The sequence below is a fragment of the Oncorhynchus gorbuscha genome, unplaced genomic scaffold, assembly GCF_021184085.1.
Source record: "Oncorhynchus gorbuscha isolate QuinsamMale2020 ecotype Even-year unplaced genomic scaffold, OgorEven_v1.0 Un_scaffold_1489, whole genome shotgun sequence".
In the NCBI taxonomy this organism is placed as follows: Eukaryota; Metazoa; Chordata; class Actinopteri; order Salmoniformes; family Salmonidae; genus Oncorhynchus; species Oncorhynchus gorbuscha.
The window spans coordinates 87,441-111,951 of record NW_025746254.1 but is presented as its reverse complement, the minus strand read 5'-3'; the positions used below and the strand labels follow the sequence as shown (position 1 = coordinate 111,951).

General features: G+C 49.6%; 1 protein-coding gene across 1 annotated transcript in view; it reads left to right on the top strand.

Annotated features, from left to right (window-relative positions):
- The first annotated feature begins 4,719 nt into the window (after positions 1 to 4,719).
- Positions 4,720 to 24,511, top strand: part of LOC124023051 (CWF19-like protein 1) — a 35,800-nt gene continuing 16,008 nt past the window's right edge. Inside the window, exons 1-13 of the mRNA XM_046337642.1 lie at positions 4,720 to 5,115; positions 5,796 to 5,924; positions 6,170 to 6,254; positions 6,323 to 6,407; positions 6,845 to 6,946; positions 8,047 to 8,261; positions 9,724 to 9,839; positions 10,056 to 10,140; positions 12,437 to 12,571; positions 20,927 to 20,981; positions 21,053 to 21,112; positions 21,351 to 21,430; positions 21,549 to 21,758. Of these exons, the coding sequence (XP_046193598.1) occupies positions 5,902 to 5,924; positions 6,170 to 6,254; positions 6,323 to 6,407; positions 6,845 to 6,946; positions 8,047 to 8,261; positions 9,724 to 9,839; positions 10,056 to 10,140; positions 12,437 to 12,571; positions 20,927 to 20,981; positions 21,053 to 21,112; positions 21,351 to 21,430; positions 21,549 to 21,758 (1,251 nt within the window). The 5' untranslated portion in view covers positions 4,720 to 5,115; positions 5,796 to 5,901. The remainder of the gene's footprint in view (positions 5,116 to 5,795; positions 5,925 to 6,169; positions 6,255 to 6,322; positions 6,408 to 6,844; positions 6,947 to 8,046; positions 8,262 to 9,723; positions 9,840 to 10,055; positions 10,141 to 12,436; positions 12,572 to 20,926; positions 20,982 to 21,052; positions 21,113 to 21,350; positions 21,431 to 21,548; positions 21,759 to 24,511) is intronic.

Genomic DNA, 24,511 nt, shown 5'->3' with positions numbered 1-24,511 from the left:
TTCAGTTGCTTTGGTCAGAGAGGAAGAGGCAAAGTGAGACGTTTTTACTTCGCCCGAAATCTGTCCACGATAAATAAGAATAGGAATTGAGAAATGTTCAATGAGTGTCAAATTTGGTCAACAAAAAAAGTAATTGCTAATTTGATATTTGAGGCAACTTTAAAAAATGACATTGCCATTGAGGGATTTTAAATTAGTCAACTGGGTGGGGATTTCTATTAGTTGAAGGCAATCAGCATATGAAGAAGAAAATTGACTACTTTAAAATGGAGATGGCCTTAATGGCGATGCCCATGCTGTCACAGATGCTACAATGGCACAAATACAAAGATGAGTCCTCTATCTCTCTCTATGGCCTCTTTTTCACCGGTATTTTCCCTCTCATTGGCTATAATGGTCCTACTGATCTTGCCTCCACCCATCTGCCTTCCATCTTTTAGGACATGTATTTTCATTGTAAGAGCAGTCAATCGACTATATTGTCAATATAAAAGACAATCTTTGCTTTGGTTCAAATCTAAAGGTGTCCAACAAACTAAAGGTCTCCAAACTGTTAACGGATATCAACAAAATAAAATGGAACATTTGTTTATGATTTTTTAGTGGGACAACTTTTACACCTATACATTTGCAAAAAATACACTTATCTGGCAACCCGGAGCATTCACATTGCTCTATTGTCAGTCATCGAACTATAATCATTTTCGCTATAAACGATTTTTGAAAGAGCTCCAACATGTCGGAGAGAAAGTATATAGAAATCACGTATTTGATAAATAATAAATATTGTATTATGGAGGATTCTGTGTTAACTCATGTGCAGCTGGCAATCAGCTCAGACACACACCTGATCCCTTCAAATACCAAGTGGATTACGGCATTTGATTGTGATTTATTGGAAGGAAAGCTTGGAGAAAATACATCAAGGGACACAGTATTACAATTCAATAGATTTTATTTGTGTAAATATAATAAGGCTTTAACAGAGGATTTGATAGGATGGATAAACTGAAATAACTGAACTATGAATATGATTTATTATATTTTCCATCTCTTGTTCTCTCGTGTGCATGTTATAATTAAGGATCCCATTTAGTTCCTGCCAATGCATCAGCTACACTTCCTGAGGTTTATTATGGATCCTCATTAGTTCCTGCCAAGGCAGCAGCTACTCTTCCTGGGGTTTATTATGGATCCCCATTAGTTCCTGCAGCAGCTACTCTTCCTGAGGTCCAGCAACATTAAGGCATACACTTTAAAGGCGGCCGAAGGAGGAATTGGCTTTGGGGGTGATTTACCTAGCAAAAACGTATAGATGACCTGGAGCCAGTGGGTTTGGCGACGAATATGAAGCGAGGGCCAGCCAACGAGAGCATACAGGCCGCAGTAGTGGGTAGTATATGGGGCTTTGGTGCCAAAATGGATGGCACTGTGATAGCAAATTGGATGCAGTCTGAGTAGAGTGTTGGAGGCTATTTTGTAAATGACATCGCCGAAGTCAAGGATCGGTAGGATAGTCAGTTTTACGAGACTATGTTTGGCAGCATGAGTGAAGGATGCTTTGTTGCGAAATAGGAAGCCAAATCCAGATTTCATTTTGGATTGGAGATGTTTTATGTGAGTCTGGAAGGAGAGTTTACAGTCTAACCAGACATCTAAGTATTTGTAGTTGGCCACATATTCTAAGTCAGAACCGTCCAGAGTAGTGTTGCTGGACAGGCGGGCAGGTGCGGTTGAAGAGCATGCATTTAGTTTTACTTGCATTTAAGAGCAGTTGGTGGCCACGGAAGGAGAGTTGCCTGGCATTGAAGCTCGTCTGGAGGTTAGTTAACACAGTGTCCAAAGAAGAGCCATAAGTATACAAAATGGCGTCATCTGCGTAGAGGTGGATCAGAGAATCACCAGCAGCAAGAGCGACATCATTGATATATACAGAGAAAAGAGTCGTCCCGAGGATTGAACCTTGTGGCACCCCAATAGAGACTGCCAGAGATCCGGACAACAGGCCCTCCGATTTGACACACTGAACTCTGTCTGAGAAGTAGTTGGTGAACCAGGCGAGGCAGTCATTTGAGAAACCAAGGCTGTTGAGTCTGACGATAAGAATGTGGTGATTGACAGAGTCGAAAGCCTTGGCCAGGTTGATGAATACAGCTGCACAGTATTGTCTCTCATTGATGGCGGTTATGATATCATTTAGGACCTTGAGGGTGGATGAGGTGCACCCATGACCAGCTCGGAAACCAGATTGCATAGCGGAGAAGGTACCTGTGAATACCATGTAGCGAGCTGAGCCTGTGAATACCATGTAGCTAGCTCAGCCTGTGAATACCATGTAGGGTAGCAGTGAATATCATGTAGGGTAGCTGTGAATACCATGTAGGGTAGCTGTGAATACCATGTAGGGTAGCTGTGAATACCTTGTAGGGTAGCTGTAAATATCATGTAGGGTAGCTGTGAATATCATGTAGGGTAGCTGTGAATATCATGTAGCTTGTTGTGAATATCATGTAGGGTAGCAGATAATGCCATGTAGCTTGTTGTGAATATCATGTGGGGTAGCTGTGAATATCATGTGGGGTATTCTGGGTTGGCGCCCCCCCTTGGGTTGTGCCGTGGCGGAGATCTTTGTGGGCTATACTCGGCCTTGTCTCAGGATGGTAAGTTGGTGGTTGAAGATATCCCTCTAGTGGTGTGGGGGCTGTGCTTTGGCAAAGTGGGTGGAGTTATAACCTTCCTGTTTGCCCTGTCCGGGGGTGTCCTCAGATGGGGCCACAGTGTCTCCTGACCCCTCCTGTCTCAGCCTCCAGTATTTATGCTGCAGTAGTTTATGTGTCGGGGGCTAGGGTCAGTTTGTTATATCTGGGGTACTTCTCCTTTCCTATTCGGTGTCCTGTGTGAATTTTAAATGTGCTCTCTCTAATTCTCTCTTTCTTTCTCTCTCTCGGAGGACCTGAGCCCTAGGACCATGCCTCAGGACTACCTGACATGATGACTCCTTGCTGTCCCCAGGCCACCTGGCCGTGCTGCTGCTCCAGTTTCAACTGTTCTATCTTATTATTATTTGACCATGCTGGTCAATTATGAACATTTGAACATCTTAGCCATGTTCTGTTATAATCTCCACCCGGCACAGTCAGAAGAAGACTGGCCACCCCACATAGCCTGGTTCCTCTCTAGGTTTCTTCCTAGGTTTTGGCCTTTCTAGGGAGTTTTTCCTGGCCACCATGCTTCTACACCTGCATTGCATGCTGTTTGGGGTTTTAGGCTGGGTTTCTGTACAGCACTTTGAGATATCAGCTGATGTACTGATAGATTTGCGTCAATTCGAATCTGGTATCAGGATAAATATGACAATGAGTCACTGATTGTATGCTATGTATTTTTATTAGCTAAGCAATAAGTGGTAAATGCAATGTTCGTATATACGGCTCTCTGTCCCACCTCGCAGGGCAAACAGAGAACTGACTTGTTCCTGACAAAGATATTATAATACACCCTGATGACAGTAGTAGTTCCTGCTCACCCAGCCTATCGTTGATTGTTGTCGTACGAGCTGGTACCAGCCCCCGGGCGCTCCAGTTGATAGATGTAACTTGCTGTGAAGAATATCTATGTGCTCATGCTTGATACCGTTATCTCGCACCTGGCTCCTGTTATCTAACAAAAGACGGTTTGTTCTCGCAACACTACGTTCTGAATGTGCCACCCCCCAACTCATTGCACAGTTCCTATCTTCATGTTATTCTGTATTTTTCCATCATGAGAAAGGCCCATGGCCCTGAAACTGTTAACAATGTTTCAGGTCAGTTATGTTGCATAACACACACATACATCCACACAAGCCAACAGCAGATAATATTCAATCACATATATGGTAACGGGCTATAGTGCATAACACAGAATCCTCATAGTACGAAGGGCTATATAAATCAATTTGATTTGAGGTAGCTGTGAATATCATGTGGGGTAGCTGTGAATATCATGTAGCTTGTTGTGAATATCATGTGGGGTAGCTGTGAATACCATGTAGCTTGTTGTGAATATCATGTAGGGTAGCTGTGAATATCATGTGGGGTAGCTGTGAATATCATGTAGCTTGTTGTGAATACCATGTAGCTTGTTGTGAATATCATATGGGGTAGCTGTGAATACCATGTAGCTTGTTGTGAATATCATGTAGGGTAGCTGTGAATATCATGTGGGGTAGCTGTGAATATCATGTAGCTTGTTGTGAATATCATGTGGGGTAGCTGTGAATACCATGTAGCTTGTTGTGAATATCATGTAGGGTAGCTGTGAATATCATGTGGGGTAGCTGTGAATATCATGTAGCTTGTTGTGAATATCATGTGGGGTAGCTGTGAATATCATGTGGGGTAGCTGTGAATATCATGTAGCTTGTTGTGAATACCATGTAGCTTGTTGTGAATATCATGTAGGGTAGCTGTGAATATCATGTGGGGTAGCTGTGAATATCATGTAGCTTGTTGTGAATACCATGTAGCTTGTTGTGAATATCATGTGGGGTAGCTGTGAATACCATGTAGCTAGTTGTGAATATCATGTAGGGTAGCTGTGAATACCATGTTGCTTGTTGTGAATATCATGTAGGGTAGCTGTGAATACCATGTAGCTTGTTGTGAATACCATGTAGCTATTTGTGAATACCATGTAGCTTGTTGTGAATATCATGTGGGGTAGCTGTGAATACCATGTAGCTTGTTGTGAATACCATGTAGCTTGTTGTGAATACCATGTAGCTTGTTGTGAATACCATGTAGCTTGTTGTGAATACCATGTAGCTTGTTGTGAATACCATGTGGGGTTGCTAGCTCAGTAAATGCGTTTAGCCCCTGATCAGTGCATGAGAGGAGAAGAGACCAGTGAAGAAAGCCAACTAGCTAACGTTACTATGAATGAGATGCACCCAGTCATGGTGGTCCTTGCACTAAGTATTCAGGCAGGATGTTTGTGCTGTTTAACGGCTGTTCTCTGCCACAACGTTACATGATGACATTACAGACCGACTTTGAGCGGTTTCCGGGGCGCTGTGCGTGTAACTAACGTCAGTCATAGCACATACTGTTCACTAGCTTGCACGTCAGCTTACTGGTGAGATACATCAAATACATCTCATTCTTTGCAGGTCAGGGGTGTCCGGATAGCCTTTCCCCTGAATTTGAGATGTTATTTTAGGTTTCGTGTTTTTAGACAGGGCACCTCCGGGAAAGAGTCAAATTCCAGGATTCAGGAAGGAGAAGAGTATTTGGTCCGGTTATCACTAGTTGCCACAGCCACAAAATGCAGTCATGCCTAATTATACAATGTATCTAATTTAAATTGTATTCCTAACGTTAACCGCATATCTGACTTTAGATTAAGACCAAAAAGCAACAACAAAAAGTATGCATTTTTACGATAGACAATTATTACTTTGTGGCTGTGGTAACTAGTGACGACAATGGTTGCCAGATATGAGAGGCAACAAGGGCAGTTGTATAGTCGCTTTGGTTCAAAACTGAAGGTGTCCAACTAAAGCAAAGGACAACACAAAATGACATTTCTGTATGATTTTGTTGGGTGACAACACTAAATATCTGGCTACCCGGAGGATTGTCCGTCCATCCGAATAGAATCATTTCCGGTATAAAGGATTTTCTTTGTTTAAAAAAAAACTCCATCATGTCGGGGGGGCAAAGTGCCTATACAAATCACGTATTTGCTCAATAATAACCGTTGTGTTTGCATGGTTCTGTGTTAACTTACTAATAACCATAATTTGTTTTATGAAGATGGGGAGGTTTATTTTGTCCGCAACAAAGGGGGAGGAATATTATCGACGCACAGCGTCTCCAGCTGCCTGCCCAGACTACACAACAAGAGTCTACTTTAGCCGTAATGGGGGAGAAACCGTTGAAGATGTAAGTTACAGTTATAAATCATAGTTATTTATTGTCTTCCCCTAACTTTTGGTAGTAACGGTCAAAGTTATAACCTAATAAAACGACCTAGCAGTGAGAGTAAACCACAACAAGTCCTGTAGGTAACTAGATGGCTACGATTGTCAAGTTGTCCAGTTTCTTCATGAGAAAGTACACTTGCTGTTTGAATAAATAATGCACATAACTAGCAAGCTACAATTTCAATATTGTTTAATCTATTCCAGCCTCGCATGTGGTGATGTAGAAGGAAGCATTAATGCTGTGTTTAACCGCGTCCGGACCATCCAGAAGAAGAGCGGGCAGTTTGATGTAAGTCCTAACCAACACAAACACACTCGCACATCCTGTCAGTATGTCATCTCCTATTCTCTCTGCAGCTGCTGCTGTGTGTAGGAAACTTCTTCGGTTCGTCTCCAGGAGCTCAGGCTGAATGGCAGGAGTACAAATCTGGAGCAAAGAAAGGTAACCTATTGTGGGTCTGGAGTTAGGAACGGGCATTGTGGGTCTGGAGTTAGGAACGGGCATTGTGGGTCTGGAGTTAGGAACGGGCATTGTGGGTCTGGAGTTAGGAACGGGCATTGTGGGTCTGGAGTTAGGAATTGTGGGTCTGGGTTAGGAACATTGTGGGTCTGGAGTTAGGATTGTGGGTCTGGAGTTAGGAACGGGCATTGTGGGTCTGGAGTTAGGGGCATTGTGGGTCTGGAGTTAGGAACGGGCATTGTGGGTCTGGAGTTAGGAACGGGCATTGTGGGTCTGGAGTTAGGATTGTGGGTCTGGAGTTAGGAACGGGCATTGTTGTGGGTCTGGAGTTAGGAACGGGCATTGTGGGTCTGGAGTTAGGAACGGGCATTGTGGGTCTGGAGTTAGGAACGGACATTGTTTTGACTTTGTTGTTGCAGCTCCCATCCACACCTACATCCTGGGAGCAGCCAGCCAGGAAACCCTCCGCTTCTTCCCCAGTGCTGACGGCTGTGAGCTGGCAGACAACATCACCTACCTGGGTAAGAGTAGACTCTGACCCCTAACCCTGAGACTGACATCACCTACCTGGGTAAGAGTAGACCCCCCTAACCCTGAGTAGACTGACATCACCTACCTGGGTAAGAGTAGACTCTGACCCCTAACCCTGAGTAGACTGACATCACCTACCTGGGTAAGAGTAGACTGACCCCTAACCCTGAAGACTGACATCACCTACCTGGGTAGAGTAGACCCCCTAACCCTGAGACATCCCCTACCTGGGTAAGAGTAGACTCTGACCCCTAACCCTGAGTAGACCGACATCCCCTACCTGGGTAAGAGTAGACTCTGACCTCTAACCCTGACCCTGAGTAGAATTGACATCACCTACTTGGGTAATAGTAGACTCTGACCTCTGACCCTGAGTAGACTGACATCACATACCTGGGTAAGAGTAGACTCTGACCCCTGACCCTGAGTAGACTGACATCACCTACCTGGGTAAGAGTAGACTCTGACCTCTAACCCTAACCCTGAGTAGAATTGACATCACCTACCTGGGTAATAGTAGACTCTGACCTCTGACCTTGAGTAGACTGACATCACCTACCTGGGTAAGAGTAGACTCTGACCTCTGACCCAACCTGGGTAAGAGTAGACTCTGATCTCTGACCCTACCTGGGTAAGAGTAGACTGACATCACCTACCTGGGTAAGAGTAGACTCTGTCCCTGACCCTACCTGGGTAAGAGTAGACTCTGACCCTACCTGGGTAAGAGTAGACTCTGACCTCTGACCCTGGGTAAGAGTAGACTCTGACCCTACCTGGGTAAGAGTAGACTCTGACCTCTGACCCTACCTGGGTAAGAGTAGACTCTGACCTCTGACCCTACCTGGGTAAGAGTAGACTCTGACCCTACCTGGGTAATACTGCTCTGTATTTTCACTGATGTTTCACAGGCTTGACCACAACATATATCTCTCTCAATTTCTCACTTACACACACACACACACACACACACACACACACACACACACACACACACACACACACACACACACACACACACACACACACACACACACACACACACACACACACACACACACACACTCTCTCTCTCTCTCACTATGTGTGCCAGGTCGTCGTGGTGTTTTCACTGGGGCGTCAGGCCTGCAGATAGCATATGTGAGTGGTCGTGAGGGGCAGCAGGATCCGACTCCAGCTCACTGCTTCTCTCCTAAAGACCTCACTCAGCTGGTGGAGCCACTGATTAGCAACAACCAGTTCAGAGGAGTGGACATCCTGCTGACATCACAGTGGCCCCGCGGAGTCTGGCAGTACGCCAACAGCCCCGTAAGACACTCCAACTACCCTCATCAGCACCTGACTACCCTCATCAGCACCTGACTACCCTCATCAGCACCTGACTACCCTCATCAGCACCTGACTACCCTCATCAGCACCTGACTACCCTCTCCCTCATCAGCACCCTACCCTCAAGCACCCTCCTCAGCACCCGACTACCCTCCTCAGCACCCGACTACCCTCCTCAGCACCCGACTACCCTCCTCAGCACCCGACTACCCTCCTCAGCACCCGACTACCCTCCTCAGCACCCGACTACCCTCCTCAGCACCCGACTACCCTCCTCAGCACCCTCATCAGCACCGACTACCCTCATCAGCACCCGACTACCCTCATCAGCACCCGACTACCCTCCTCAGCACCCGACTACCCTCATCAGCACCCGACTACCCTCATCAGCACCCGACTACCCTCATCAGCACCCGACTACCCTCATCAGCACCCGACTACCCTCATCAGCACCCGATCAGCACCCGACTACCCTCATCAGCACCCGACTACCCTCATCAGCACCCGCCTCATCAGCACCCGACTACCCTCATCAGCACCCGACTACCCTCATCAGCACTCGACTACCCTCATCAGCACTCGACTACCCTCATCAGCACCCGACTACCCTCATCCGTCTAACCTAACTACCCGTCCTCCGTCTAACCTAACTACCCCGTCCTCTACCCGTCCTAACCTAACTACCCGTCCTCCGTCCTAACCTAACTACCCGTCCTCCGTCTAACCTAACTACCCCTCCGTCCTCCCCGTCTAACCTAACTACCCGTCCTCCGTTTAACCTAACTACCCGTCCTCCGTCTCCGTCTACCTAACTACCCGTCCTCCGTCTAACCTAACTACCCGTCCTCCGTCTAACCTAACTACCCGTCCTCCGTCTAACCTAACTACCCTCCGTAACCTAACTACCCGTCCCCACTACCCTCTAACAACCCCGTCTTAACTAGCCCCGCTACCCTCTAACAACCCTCTTAACTAGTCCCGCTACCCTCTAACAACCCTTTAACTAGCCCGCTACCCTCTAACTAACCCCCGCTACTACCCTCTAATAACCCTCTAACTAGCCCCACTACCCTCTAACAACCCCTGCTACCCTCTAACGATCCCCACTGCTACTCTCTAACAACCCCTAACTAGCTACCCTCTAACAACCCTCTAACTAGCCCCACTACCCTCTAACAACCCTGTAACTAGCCCTGCTACCCTCTAACTAGCCCTGCTACCCTCTAACTAGCCCCGCTACCCTCTAACAACCCTCTAACAACCCTCTAACAACCCTGTAACTAGCCCCCCTCTAACTAGCCCTACCCTCTAACTAGCCCTGCTACCCTCTAACAACCCTCTAACTAGCCCCGCTACCCAATAGCTAGCAGCTTCAGATGCTGTGTGTTTGACCCAGCTAAACAGTGTTGTTTATTTTAAACTAAACTTTTTTTTGTTTCAGGAAGTCAACACTAAGTTCTGTGGAACGACCTCCATCTCCCACCTGGCTTACAAGCTGAAGCCTCGCTACCACTTTGCTGCGGTAGAAGGAGTTCACTATGAGAGACTACCTTACAGGTACACACACTATCACACACACAACACAACCTTACAGGGTAATTCACACTGTATATAAACTACCATACTACCACTTTGCTGCGGTAGAGGGCGTTAACGTGTGTGTGTGTGTGTGTGTGTGTGTGTGTGTGTGTGTGTGTGTGTGTGTGTGTGTGTGTGTGTGTGTGTGTGTGTGTGTGTGTGTGTGTGTGTGTGTGTGTGTGTGCTTTTGTGTAGGAATCATGTTGTTCTTCAGGAGAATACTCAGCACGTCAGCAGATTTATCGCCCTGGCAACCGTCAACAACCCAGAGAAGAGAAAGGTGAGGTCTCACTGTATTGGAGGATATTATTGACCACTCCCCTCTCTGTATTGGAGGATATTATTGACCACTCCCCTCTCTGTAGTGGAGGATGTTATTGACCACTCCCCTCTCTGTAGTGGAGGATGTTATTGACCACTCCCCTCTCTGTAGTGGAGGATGTTATTGACCACTCCCCTCTCTGTAGTGGAGGATGTTATTGACCACTCCCCTCTCTGTAGTGGAGGATGTTATTGACCACTCCCCTCTCTGTAGAGGAGGGTGTTATTGACCACTCCCTTCTCTGTAGTGGAGGATGTTATTGACCACTCCCCTCTCTGTAGTGGAGGATGTTATTGACCACTCCCCTCTCTGTAGTGGAGGATGTTATTGACCACTCCCCTCTCTGTAGTGGAGGATGTTATTGACCACTCCCCTCTCTGTAGAGGAGGGTGTTATTGACCACTCCCTTCTCTGTAGTGGAGGATGCTGTTGACCACTGTCAGCTTCATTAAATAGTTCCTCTGTCCAGTGTCTGTGTTCAGGACCAGTCTGTTTCCCAGTGTCTGTGTTCATTTGCCCATCTTAATCCTTTTTTTTTTTTTGCCAGAAGGCAGCATCCCGGTGTCGCAGGGAGGCATCTGAGCTGGCTTAGGGGTTAATATTGTCTCTCTCTCTAGTACCAGGATGGGTTCAACATAGTGAGGAGCAGGGAGACATCTGAGCCGGCTTAGGGGTTAATATTGTCTCTCTCTCTAGTACCAGGATGGGTTCAACATAGTGAGGAGCAGGGAGACATCTGAGCTGGCTTAGGGGTTAATATTGTGTCTCTCTCTAGTACCAGGATGTGTTCAACATAGTGAGGAGCAGGGAGACATCTGAGCTGGCTTAGGGGTTAATATTGTGTCTCTCTCTCTCTAGTACCAGGATGGGTTCAACATAGGGGCAGGGAGACATCTGAGCTGGCTTAGGGGTTAATATTGTGTCTCTCTAGTACCAGGATGGGTTCAACATAGTGAGGAGCAGGGAGGCATCTGAGCTGGCTTAGGGGTTAATATTGTCTCTCTCTCTAGTACCAGGATGGGTTCAACATAGGAGTAGGGAGACATCTGAGCTGGCTTAGGGGTTAATATTGTGTCTCTCTCTCTCTAGTACCAGGATGGGTTCAACATAGGGGCAGGGAGACATCTGAGCTGGCTTAGGGGTTAATATTGTGTCTCTCTAGTACCAGGATGGGTTCAACATAGTGAGGAGCAGGGAGACATCTGAGCTGGCTTAGGGGTTAATATTGTGTCTCTCTAGTACCAGGATGGGTTCAACATAGTGAGGAGCAGGGAGACATCTGAGCTGGCTTAGGGGTTAATATTGTCTCTCTCTCTAGTACCAGGATGGGTTCAACATAGTGAGGAGCAGGGAGACATCTGAGCTGGCTTAGGGGTTAATATTGTCTCTCTCTCTAGTACCAGGATGGGTTCAACATAGTGAGGAGCAGGGAGACATCTGAGCTGGCTTAGGGGTTAATATTGTCTCTCTCTCTCTAGTACCAGGATGGGTTCAACATAGGGGCAGGGAGACATCTGAGCTGGCTTAGGGGTTAATATTGTGTCTCTCTCTAGTACCAGGATGGGTTCAACATAGGGGCAGGGAGACATCTGAGCTGGCTTAGGGGTTAATATTGTATCTCTCTCTCTCTAGTACCAGGATGGGTTCAACATAGGGGCAGGGAGACATCTGAGCTGGCTTAGGGGTTAATATTGTGTCTCTCTAGTACCAGGATGGGTTCAACATAGTGAGGAGCAGGGAGACATCTGAGCTGGCTTAGGGGTTAATATTGTGTCTCTCTAGTACCAGGATGGGTTCAACATAGTGAGGAGCAGGGAGACATCTGAGCTGGCTTAGGGGTTAATATTGTCTCTCTCTCTCTAGTACCAGGATGGGTTCAACATAGTGAGGAGCAGGGAGACATCTGAGCTGGCTTAGGGGTTAATATTGTCTCTCTCTCTCTAGTACCAGGATGGGTTCAACATAGTGAGGAGCAGGGAGACATCTGAGCTGGCTTAGGGGTTAATATTGTCTCTCTCTCTCTAGTACCAGGATGGGTTCAACATAGGGGCAGGGAGACATCTGAGCTGGCTTAGGGGTTAATATTGTGTCTCTCTCTAGTACCAGGATGGGTTCAACATAGGGGCAGGGAGACATCTGAGCTGGCTTAGGGGTTAATATTGTGTCTCTCTCTAGTACCAGGATGGGTTCAACATAGGGGCAGGGAGACATCTGAGCTGGCTTAGTGGTTAATATTGTGTCTCTCTCTCTGCAGTATCTGTATGCCTTCAACATTATCCCGATGAAAAGCATGGAGGCATCAGAACTGGTCAAGCAGCCTCAGGATGTCACTGAGAGCCCTTACAGCAGGATGGTTAGAGAGAACACTCTATCTGACCCTACTGTCCAGGTACTCACACACACTCTATCTGACCCTACTGTCCAGGTACTCACACACACTCTATCTGACCCTACTGTCCAGGTACTCACACACACTCTATCTGACCCTACTGTCCAGGTACTCACACACACTCTATCTGACCCTACTGTCCAGGTACTCACACTCTATCTGACCCTACTGTCCAGGTACTCACACACACTCTATCTGACCCTACTGTCCAGGTACTCACACACACTCTATCTGACCCTACTGTCCAGGTACTCACACACACTCTATCTGACCCTACTGTCCAGGTACTCACACACACTCTATCTGACCCTACTGTCCAGGTACTCACACACACTCTATCTGACCCTACTGTCCAGGTACTCACACACACTCTATCTGACCCTACTGTCCAGGTACTCACACACACTCTATCTGACCCTACTGTCCAGGTACTCACACACACTCTATCTGACCCTACTGTCCAGGTACTCACACACACTCTATCTGACCCTACTGTCCAGGTACTCACACACACTCTATCTGACCCTACTGTCCAGGTACTCACACACACTCTATCTGACCCTACTGTCCAGGTACTCACACACACTCTATCTGACCCTACTGTCCAGGTACTCACACACACTCTATCTGACCCTACTGTCCAGGTACTCACACACACTCTATCTGACCCTACTGTCCAGGTACTCACACACACTCTTAGGATCTGAAAATCTCTCAGGGTTTAGATCTTCATGCTAAACAAAGGCCAACAACTAAGACACTATATAGAGACGAGTATAGGTCCACACCCCTTCAAATTAGTGTATTCGTCTATTTATATATATATACTATATAGAGACGAGTATATGTCCACACCCCTTCAAATTAGTGTATTCGTCTATTTCGGGCCACATCTGTTGCTGACGTGTATAAAATAGAGCACCCAGCCATGCGATCTCCATAGACCGATATCGGCAATAGAATGGCCTTACTGAAGAGCTCAGTGACTTTCAACGTGGCAACGTCATAGGATGCCACCTTTCCAACCAGTCAGTTTGTCAAATTACTGCGCTGCTCGAGCTGCCACCTTCAACTGTAAGTGCTGTTATTGTGAAGTCTAGGAGCAGTAATGGCTCAGCCGTGAAGTGGTGGTCCACACTAGCTCACAGAACGGGACTGCCGAGTGCTGAAACATGTAGCGCGTAAAAACACTCTGTTCTCGGTTGCAGCACTCACTACCGAGTTCCAAACTGCCTCTGTTGCAGCGCTCACTACTGAGTTCCAAACTGCCTCTGTTGCAGCACTCACTACCGAGTTCCAAACTGCCTCTGTTGCATCACTCACTACCGAGTTCCAAACTGCCTCTGTTGCAGCGCTCACTACTGAGTTCCAAACTGCCTCTGTTGCAGCGCTCACTACTGAGTTCCAAACTGCCTCTGTTGCAGCGCTCACTACCGAGTTCCAAACTGCCTCTGTTGCAGTGCTCACTACTGAGTTCCAAACTGCCTCTGTTGCAGCGCTCACTACCGAGTTCCAAACTGCCTCTGTTGCAGCGCTCACTACCGGGTTCCAAACTGCCTCTGTTGCAGCACTCACTACCGGGTTCCAAACTGCCTCTGTTGCAGCGCTCACTACTGAGTTCCAAACTGCCTCTGTTGCAGCGCTCACTACTGAGTTCCAAACTGCCTCTGTTGCAGCGCTCACTACCGAGTTCCAAACTGCCTCTGTTGCAGTGCTCACTACGGAGTTCCAAACTGCCTCTGTTGCAGCGCTCACTACCGGGTTCCAAACTGCCTCTGTTGCAGCACTCACTACCGGGTTCCAAACTGCCTCTGTTGCAGCACTCACTACCGGGTTCCAAACTGCCTCTGTTGCAGCGCTCACTACCGAGTTCCAAACTGCCTCTGTTGCAGCGCTCACTACCGGGTTCCAAACTGCCTCTGGAAGCAACGTCAGCACAAGAACTGTTCGCCGGGAGCTTCATGAAATGGGTTTCCATGTTTGCTAATTTATAATGAAATAAACAGAAATATCACATTTACATAAGTATTCAGACCCTTTACTCAGTACTTTGTTGAAGCACCTCTGTCAGATTACAGCCTAGAGTCTTCTTGGGTCTGATGCTACAAGCTTGGCACACCTGTATTTGGGGAGGATCTCCCATTCTTCTCTGCAGATCCTCTCAAGCTCTGTTAGGTTGAATGGGGAGCATCGCTGCACAGCTATTTTTAGGTCTCTCCAGAGATGTTTGATTGGGTTAAATTCCCGGGCTCTGCCTGGGCCACTCGACGTCCAGAGACTTGTCCCAAAGCCACTCCTGGGTTGTCTTGGCTGTGTGCTTAGGTTCGTTGGTCTGTTAGAAGGTGAACCTGTCGTTCTCAACTAACATCAAGGCGGTGGCCCGTTCCTGTAGGTTCATGCTCTACAACATCCGCAGAGTACGACCCTGCCTCACACAGGAAGCGGCGCAGGTCCTAATCCAGGCACTTGTCATCTCCCGTCTGGATTACTGCAACTCGCTGTTGGCTGGGCTCCCTGCCTGTGCCATTAAACCCCTTCAACTCATCCAGAACGCCGCAGCCCGTCTGGTGTTCAACCTTCCCAAGTTCTCTCACGTCACCCCGCTCCTCCGTTCTCTCCACTGGCTTCCAGTTGAAGCTCGCATCCGCTACAAGACCATGGTGCTTGCCTACGGAGCTGTGAGGGGAACGGCACCTCAGTACCTCCAGGCTCTGATCAGGCCCTACACCCAAACAAGGGCACTGCGTTCATCCACCTCTGGCCTGCTCGCCTCCCTACCACTGAGGAAGTACAGCTCCCGCTCAGCCCAGTCAAAACTGTTCGCTGCCCTGGCCCCCCCAATGGTGGAACAAACTCCCTCACGACGCCAGGACAGCGGAGTCAATCACCACCTTCCGGAGACACCTGAAACCCCACCTCTTTAAGGAATACCTAGGATAGGTTAAGTAATCCCTCTCACCCCACCCCCCCCCTAAGTTTTAGATGCACTATTGTTAAGTGACTGTCCCACTGGATGTCATAAGGTGAATGCACCAATTTGTAAGTCGCTCTGGATAAGAGCGTCTGCTAAATGACTTAAATGTAAATGTAAATGTAACCTTCGCCCCAGTCTGATGTCTGGAGCAGGTTTTCATCAAGGATCTCTCTGTACTTTACTCTGTTCATCTTTTCCTCAATCCTGACTAGTCTCCTAGTCCCTGCCGCTGAAAAACACCCCCACAGCACAATGCTGCCACCCCCATGTTTCACCGGAGGGATGGTGGTTTCCTCCAGACGTGATGCTTGGTGTTCAGGCCAAACAGTTGAATCTTGGTTTCGTCAAACCACAGCTCTGAGAGTCTTTCGGTGCCTTTTTGGCTAACTTCAAGCAGGCATGTGCGTTTTTATTGAGGAGTGGCTTCAGTCTGGCCACTCTACCATAAAGGCCTGGTTGGTGAAGTACTACAGAGAGGGTTGTCCTTCTGGAAGGTTCTCCCATCTCCACAGAGGAACTCTGGAGCTCTGCCAGAGTAACCATCGGGTTCTTGGTCACCTCCCTGACCAAGGCTCTTCTCCCCCGATTGGTCAGTTTGGACGGCTGGCCAGCTCTAGGAAGAGTCTTGGTGGTTCCAAACTTCTTCCATTTAAGAATGATGGAGGCCACTGTGTTCTTGGGGACCTTCAATGTTGCAGACATTTTTTTGATACCCTTCCCCAGATCTGTGTCTTGACACAATCCTGTCTAGGAGCTCTACGGACAATTCCTTTGACCTCATGGCTTGGTTTTTGCTCTGACATGCACTGTCAACTGTGGGACCTTATATAGACAGGTGTGTGCCTTTCCATACCATGTCCAATCAGTTGAATTTACCACAGGTGGACTCCAAGTTGTAGAAACATCTCAAGGATGATCAATGGAAACAGGATGCACCTGAGCTCAATTTGGAGTCTCGTATCAAAGGGTCTGAATACTTATGTAAATAAGGTATTTCTGTTTTTTTATTTTAATACATTTGAACCTGATTTCGCTATGTCATTATCGGGTATTGTGTGTAGATTGCGGAGGTTTGTTTTTATTTTGGAATAAGGCCGTAACATAAGAATTTTGAAAAGGTCAAGGGTTCAGAATACTTTCCGAAGGCACTGTACATTATAGATGAGTCGGTGCCTCCAACTTTGGGGCAACAGTTTGGGCAAGGTCCTTTCCTGTTTCAGCATGACCATGCCCCAGAGCACAAAGCCAGGTCCATACAGAAATGTTTTTTTAGAGATCGGTGTGGAAGAACTTGACTGTCCTGGTCAGAGCCCTGACCTCAACCCCATCAAACACCTTTGGGATGAATTGGAACGGCGACTGTGAGCCAGGTCTAATCGCCCAACATCAGTGCCCGACCTCACAAATGCTCTTGTGGCTGAATGGAAGCAAGTCCCCACAGCAATGTTCCAACCTCTAGTGGAAAGCCTTCCCAGAAGAGTGGAGGCTGTTATAGCAGCAATGTTCCAACATCTAGTGGAAATCCTTCCCAGAAGAGTGGAGGCTGTTATTACAGCAATGTTCCAACATCTAGTGGAAAGCCTTCCCAGAAGAGTGGAGGCTGTTATAGCAGCAATGTTCCAACATCTAGTGGAAAGCCTTCCCAGAAGAGTGGAGGCTGTTATAGCAGCAATGTTCCAACATCTAGTGGAAAGCCTTCCCAGAATAGTGGAGGCTGTTATAGCAGCAATGTTCCAACATCTAGTGGAAAGCCTTCCCAGAAGAGTGGAGGCTGTTATAGCAGCAAAGGGGGGGACTTACTCCATATTAATGCCCATGATTTCGCAATGAGATTTTGGATGTGCAGGTGTCCACATACTTTTGGTCATGTAGTGTAGAAGGCCAACAACTATAAAAGGTTTAACAGACAGACAGACATGGGAAGACGTTCTACCTTGAGGTCGGCAGCACATCTCATTCCCCTCCGGAGGAGAGGGCATCTCATTCCCCTCCGGAGGAGAGGGCATCTCATTCCCCTCCGGAGGAGAGGGCATCTCATTCCCCTCCGGAGGAGAGGGCATCTCATTCCCCTCCGGAGGAGAGGGCATCTCATTCCCCTCCGGAGGAGAGGGCATCTCATTCCCCTCCGGAGGAGAGGGCATCTCATTCCCCTCCGGAGGAGAGGGCATCTCATTCCCCTCCGGAGGAGAGGGCATCTCATTCCCCTCCGGAGGAGAGGGCATCTCATTCCCCTCCGGAGGAGAGGGCATCTCATTCCCCTCCGGAGGAGAGGGCATCTCATTCCCCTCCGGAGGAAGGGCATCTCATTCCCCTCCGGAGGAGAAGGGCATCTCATTCCCCTCCGGAGGAGAGGGCATCTCATTCCCCTCCGGAGGAAGGGGCATCATTCCCCTCCGGAGCTGAATAGGGCATCTCATTCCCCTCCCGGAGGTTCCAATAGGGCATCTCATTCCCCTCCGGAGGAAATAGAGGGACATCTCATTCCCCTCCGGAGGAGGGCATCTCATTCCCCTCCGGAGGAGAGGGCATCTCATTCCCCTCCGGAGGAGAGGGCATCTCATTCCCCTCCGGAGGAGAGGGCATCTCATTCCCCTCCGGAGGAAGGGCATCTCATTCCCCTCCGGAGGAAGGGCATCTCATTCCCCTCCGGAGGAAGGGCATCTCATTCCCCTCCGGAGATGAGGGCATCTCATTCCCCTCCGGAGGAAAGGGCATCTCATTCCCCTCCGGAGGAAGAGGCATCTCATTCCCCTCCGGAGGACGGGCATCTCATTCCCCTCCGGAGGAAAGGGCATCTCATTCCCCTCCGGAGGAAAGGGCATCTCATTCCCCTCCGGAGGAGAGGGCATCTCATTCCCCTCCGGAGGAAGGGCATCTCATTCCCCTCCGGAGGAGAGGGCATCTCATTCCCCTCCGGAGGAAAGGGCATCTCATTCCCCTCCGGAGGAATGGGCCTCATTCCCTCCGGAGGAAAGGGCATCTCATTCCCCTCCGGAGGAAAGGGCATCTCATTCCCCTCCGGAGGAGAGGGCATCTCATTCCCCTCCGGAGGAGAGGGCATCTCATTCCCCTCCGGAGGAAAAATATCTCATTCCCCTCCGGAGGAGAAAGGGCATCTCATTCCCCTCCCGGAGGAGAGGGCATCTCATTCCCCTCCGGAGGAAAGGGCATCTCATTCCCCTCCGGAGGAAAGGGCATCTCTAAATCGTCTTCCTGTTGTCCTTCCGGTGCCAAAGCATCAAGCCAGACCGTGGGGCTGAATAGACATTTAAAACAAGACTTAAGGACACTCATGATTTAAAGGCCAAGTTCCAATAAGGAATCATCATCAGAAAATAGCCTTGGAAACACACACCGCTTTGACAATGCAGACAGCAAATATACACTGAGTGGACAAAACATTAAGAACACCTTCCTCATATTGAGTTGCTCCTCCCCTTTAGACCTCAGAACAGCCTCAATTCATTGGGTCGTGGACTGCAAGGTGTTGAAAGCGTTCCACAGGGATGCTGGCCCATGTCGACTCCAAGGCTTCCCACTGTTGTGTCACGTCGGATGTGCTTTAGGTGATGATGGTTGCCATGTCGACTCCAAGGCTTCCCACTGTTGTGTCACGTCGGATGTCCTTTAGGTGATGATGGTTGCCATGGTGACTCCAATGCTTCCCACTGTTGTGTCACGTCGGATGTGCTTTAGGTGATGATGGTTGCCATGTCGACTCCAAGGCTTCCCACTGTTGTGACACGTCGGATGTCCTTTAGGTGATGATGGTTGCCATGTCGACTCCAAGGCTTCCCACTGTTGTGTCACGTCGGATGTGCTTTAGGCGATGATGGTTGCCATGTCGACTCCAACACTGTTGTGACACGTCGGATGTCCTTTAGGTGATGATGGTTGCCATGTCGACTCCAAGGCTTCCCACTGTTGTGTCACGTCGGATGTGCTTTAGGTGATGATGGTTGCCATGTCCCCAACACTGTTGTGACACGTCGGATGTCCTTTAGGTGATGATGGTTGCCATGTCGACTCCAAGGCTTCCCACTGTTGTGTCACGTCGGATGTGCTTTAATGATGGTTGCCATTCCCCAAGGCTTCCCACTGTTGTGTCACGTCGGATGTCCTTTAGGTGATGATGGTTGCCATGTCGACTCCAAGGCTTATCACTGTTGTGTCACGTCGGATGTCCTTTAGGTGATGATGGTTGCCATGTCGACTCCAAGGCTTCCCACTGTTGTGTCACGTCGGATGTGCTTTAGGTGATGATGGTTGCCATGTCGACTCCAACACTGTTGTGACACGTCGGATGTCCTTTAGGTGATGATGGTTGCCATGTCGACTCCAAGGCTTCCCACTGTTGTGTCACGTCGGATGTGCTTTAGGTGATGATGGTTGCCATGTCGACTCCAAGGCTTATCACTGTTGTGTCACGTCGGATGTCCTTTAGGTGATGATGGTTGCCATGTCGACTCCAACACTGTTGTGACACGTCGGATGTGCTTTAGGTGATGATGGTTGCCATGTCGACTCCAAGGCTTCCCACTGTTGTGTCACGTCGGATGTGCTTTAGGTGATGATTTGCCATGTCGACTCCAACCTGTTGTGACACGTCGGATGTCCTTTAGGTGATGATTTGCCATGTCGACTCAGGGATCATAGCACTTTCACTGTTGTGACACGTCGGATGTCCTTTAGGTGATGATGGTTGCCATGTCGACTCCAAGGCTTATCACTGTTGTGTCACGTCGGATGTCCTTTAGGTGATGATGGTTGCCATGGTGACTCCAAGGCTTCCCACTCTTGTGTCACGTCGGATGTCCTTTAGGTGATGATGGTTGCCATGGTGACTCCAATGCTTCCCACTGTTGTGTCACGTTGGATGTGCTTTAGGTGATGGACCATTCTCGATACACACGGGAAACGGTTGAGTGTGAAAACCCCAGCAACGTTGCAGTTCTTGACCCAAACTGGTTCTCCTGGCACCTACTACCATAACCCGTTCAGAGGCACTTAAATATGTTGTCTTCCCCATTCACCCTCTGAATGGCACACATTCCCATATCACTGTCTCAAGGCTTAAATATGTTGTCTTCCCCTTTCACCCTCTGAATGGCACACATTCCCATATCACTGTCTCAAGGCTTAAATATCATTCTTCAACCTGTCTCCTCCCCTTCATCTACTCTGAAGTGGATTTAACCTGTCTCCTCTCCTTCATCTACTCTGAAGTGGATTTAACCTGTCTCCTCTCCTTCATCTACTCTGAAGTGGATTTAACAAGTGACATCGATAAGGGATCATAGCTTTCACCTGGATTCACCTGGTCAGTTTGTCATGGAAAGTGTTCTTAATGTTTTGTATACTGTGTGTATCTCTCTCAGGAGCCGGCATCTCAGTTCTTCTTTGACCTGGGGAAGAAGCAGCGTGGAGGGGGGCGTGGCCAGGGGGGCGTGGTAGGAAGAGGCCCTCGGACGGAGACGGGCAGAATCAAGGACAGCCGTGGGATTCAGACCGGCAGAGTCAGAGACTGCCCTTTGATCTAGACAGGCCTAAACAACCCCGCAGACCCCGTGAGTCTCCCTCCCTCGCTCTCACAGACACACACCCTCACCGTCTCCCACCCTCTCATGTATGTCTCTCTCTCTCTCTGTGTCTGGTTCAGCTCTCACAGACACACACCCTCACCGTCTCCCACCCTCGCTCTCACAGACACACACACACACCCTCCCATACCCTTATACACACACCCTCACCGTCTCCCACCCTCTCATGTATGTCTCTCTCTCTCTCTCTGTGTGTCTGGTTCAGCTCAGCCCAGCGGTCCCTGTTGGTTCTGTCTGGCCAGCCCTCAGGTAGAGAAACACCTGGTCATCAGCATTGGGACACATGTGAGTTTCCACACACACACAGTCTGAGTATTACAACAGATAGTAGAAAGAGGTTGTTCTGTTTAAAGGGCTCTGAAGCCCCCAGTTAACCATTTTGTGTTGATGTATTTTTCCTCAGTGCTACCTGGCCCTTGCTAAGGGCAGTCTAACCCCTCAGCATGTGTTGGTACTGCCCATCGGCCACTACCAGTCAGTAGTGGAACTGAGCTCTGAGGTGGTCAAAGAACTGGACCGATACAAGATGGCTGTCAGGACCTTCTATAAGAGCAAAGGACAGCGCTGTGTTCTGTTTGAGAGGAACTACCACAGCCAACACCTACAGATCCAGGTAGACTAGACTACACTCACCCCTCAGGGCCAGCCTGACTACAGGTAGACTAGACGACCCTCATCCCTCAGGGCCAGCCTGACTACAGGTAGACTAGACTACACTCACCCCTCAGGGCCAGCCTGACTACAGGTAGACTACACTCACCCCTCAGGGCCAGCCTGACTACAGGTAGACTAGACGACACTCACCCCTCAGGGCCAGCCTGACTACAGGTAGACTAGACTACACTCACCCCTCAGGGCCAGCCTGACTACAGGTAGACTAGACTAGACTCACCCCTCAGGGCCAGCCTGACTACAGGTAGACTAGACTAGACTCACCCCTCAGGGCCAGCCTGACTACAGGTAGACTAGACTACACTCACCCCTCAGGGCCAGCCTGACTACAGGTAGACTATACTACACTCACCCCTCAGGGCCAGCCTGACTACAGGTAGACTAGACGACCCTCACCCCTCAGGGCCAGCCTGACTAAAGGTAGACTAGACTAGACTCACCCCTCAGGGCCAGCCTGACTACAGGTAGACTAGATGACACTCACCCTTCAGGGCCAGCCTGACTACAGGTAGACTAGACTAGACTCACCCCTCAGGGCCAGCCTGACTACAGGTAGACTAGACTAGACTCACCCCTCAGGGCCAGCCTGACTACAGGTAGACTAGACGACACTCACCCTTCAGGGCCAGCCTGACTACAGGTAGAGTAGACTAGACTCACCCCTCAGGGCCAGCCTGACTACAGGTAGACTAGACTAGACTCATCCCTCAGGGCCAGCCTGACTACAGGTAGACTAGACTAGACTCACCCTTCAGGGCCAGCCTGACTACAGGTAGACTAGACTAGACTCACCCCTCAGGGCCAGCCTGACTACAGATAGACTAGACGACACTCACCCCTCAGGGCCAGCCTGACTACAGGTAGACTAGACTACACTCACCCCTCAGGGCCAGCCTGACTACAGGTAGACTAGACGACCCTCACCCCTCAGGGCCAGCCTGCCCAGATACAGGTAGACTAGACTACACTCACCCCTCAGGGCCAGCCTGACTACAGGTAGACTAGACGACACTCACCCTTCAGGGCCAGCCTGACTACAGGTAGACTAGACGACCCTCACCCCTCAGGGCCAGCCTGCCCAGATACAGGTAGACTAGACTACACTCACCCCTCAGGGCCAGCCTGACTACAGGTAGACTAGACTAGACTCACCCCTCAGGGCCAGCCTGACTACAGGTAGACTAGACGACACTCACCCCTCAGGGCCAGCCTGACTACAGGTAGACTAGACTACACTCATCCCTCAGGGCCAGCCTGACTACAGGTAGACTAGACTCACCCCTCAGGGCCAGCCTGACTACAGGTAGACTAGACTAGACTCACCCCTCAGGGCCAGCCTGACTACAGATAGACTAGACTAGACTCACCCCTCAGGGCCAGCCTGACTACAGGTAGACTAGACTAGACTCACCCCTCAGGGCCAGCCTGACTACAGGTAGACTAGACTAGACTCACCCCTCAGGGCCAGCCTGACTACAGGTAGACTAGACTAGACTCACCCCTCAGGGCCAGCCTGACTACAGATAGACTAGACTACACTCACCCCTCAGGGCCAGCCTGACTACAGGTAGACTAGACGACACTCACCCTCAGGGCCAGCCTGACTACAGGTAGACTAGACTAGACCCTCACCCCTCAGGGCCAGCCTGCCCAGATACAGGTAGACTAGACTAGACTCACCCCTCAGGGCCAGCCTGACTACAGGTAGACTAGACGACCCTCACCCCTCAGGGCCAGCCTGCCCAGATACAGGTAGACTAGACTACACTCACCCCTCAGGGCCAGCCTGACTACAGGTAGACTAGACTAGACTCACCCCTCAGGGCCAGCCTGACTACAGGTAGACTAGACTAGACTCACCCCTCAGGGCCAGCCTGCCCAGATACAGGTAGACTAGACTAGACTCACCCCTCAGGGCCAGCCTGACTACAGGTAGACTAGACTACACTCACCCCTCAGGGCCAGCCTGACTACAGGTAGACTAGACTAGACTCACCCCTCAGGGCCAGCCTGACTACAGGTAGACTAGACTAGACTCACCCCTCAGGGTCAGCCTGCCCAGATACAGGTAGACTAGACTAGACTCACCCCTCAGGGCCAGCCTGCCCAGATACAGGTAGACTAGACTAGACTCACCCCTCAGGGCCAGCCTGACTACAGGTAGACTAGACTAGACTCACCCCTCAGGGCCAGCCTGACTACAGGTAGACTAGACTAGACTCACCCCTCAGGGCCAGCCTGACTACAGGTAGACTAGACTACACTCACCCCTCAGGGCCAGCCTGACTACAGGTAGACTAGACTAGACTCACCCCTCAGGGCCAGCCTGCCCAGATACAGGTAGACTAGACTACACTCACCCCTCAGGGCCAGCCTGACTACAGGTAGACTAGACTAGACTCACCCCTCAGGGCCAGCCTGACTACAGGTAGACTAGACTAGACTCACCCCTCAGGGCCAGCCTGACTACAGGTAGACTAGACTAGACTCACCCCTCAGGGCCAGCCTGCCCAGATACAGGTAGACTAAACTACACTCACCCCTCAGGGCCAGCCTGACTACAGGTAGACTAGACGACACTCACCCCTCAGGGCCAGCCTGACTACAGGTAGACTAGACTAGACTCACCCCTCAGGGCCAGCCTGACTACAGGTAGACTAGACTAGACTCACCCCTCAGGGCCAGCCTGACTAC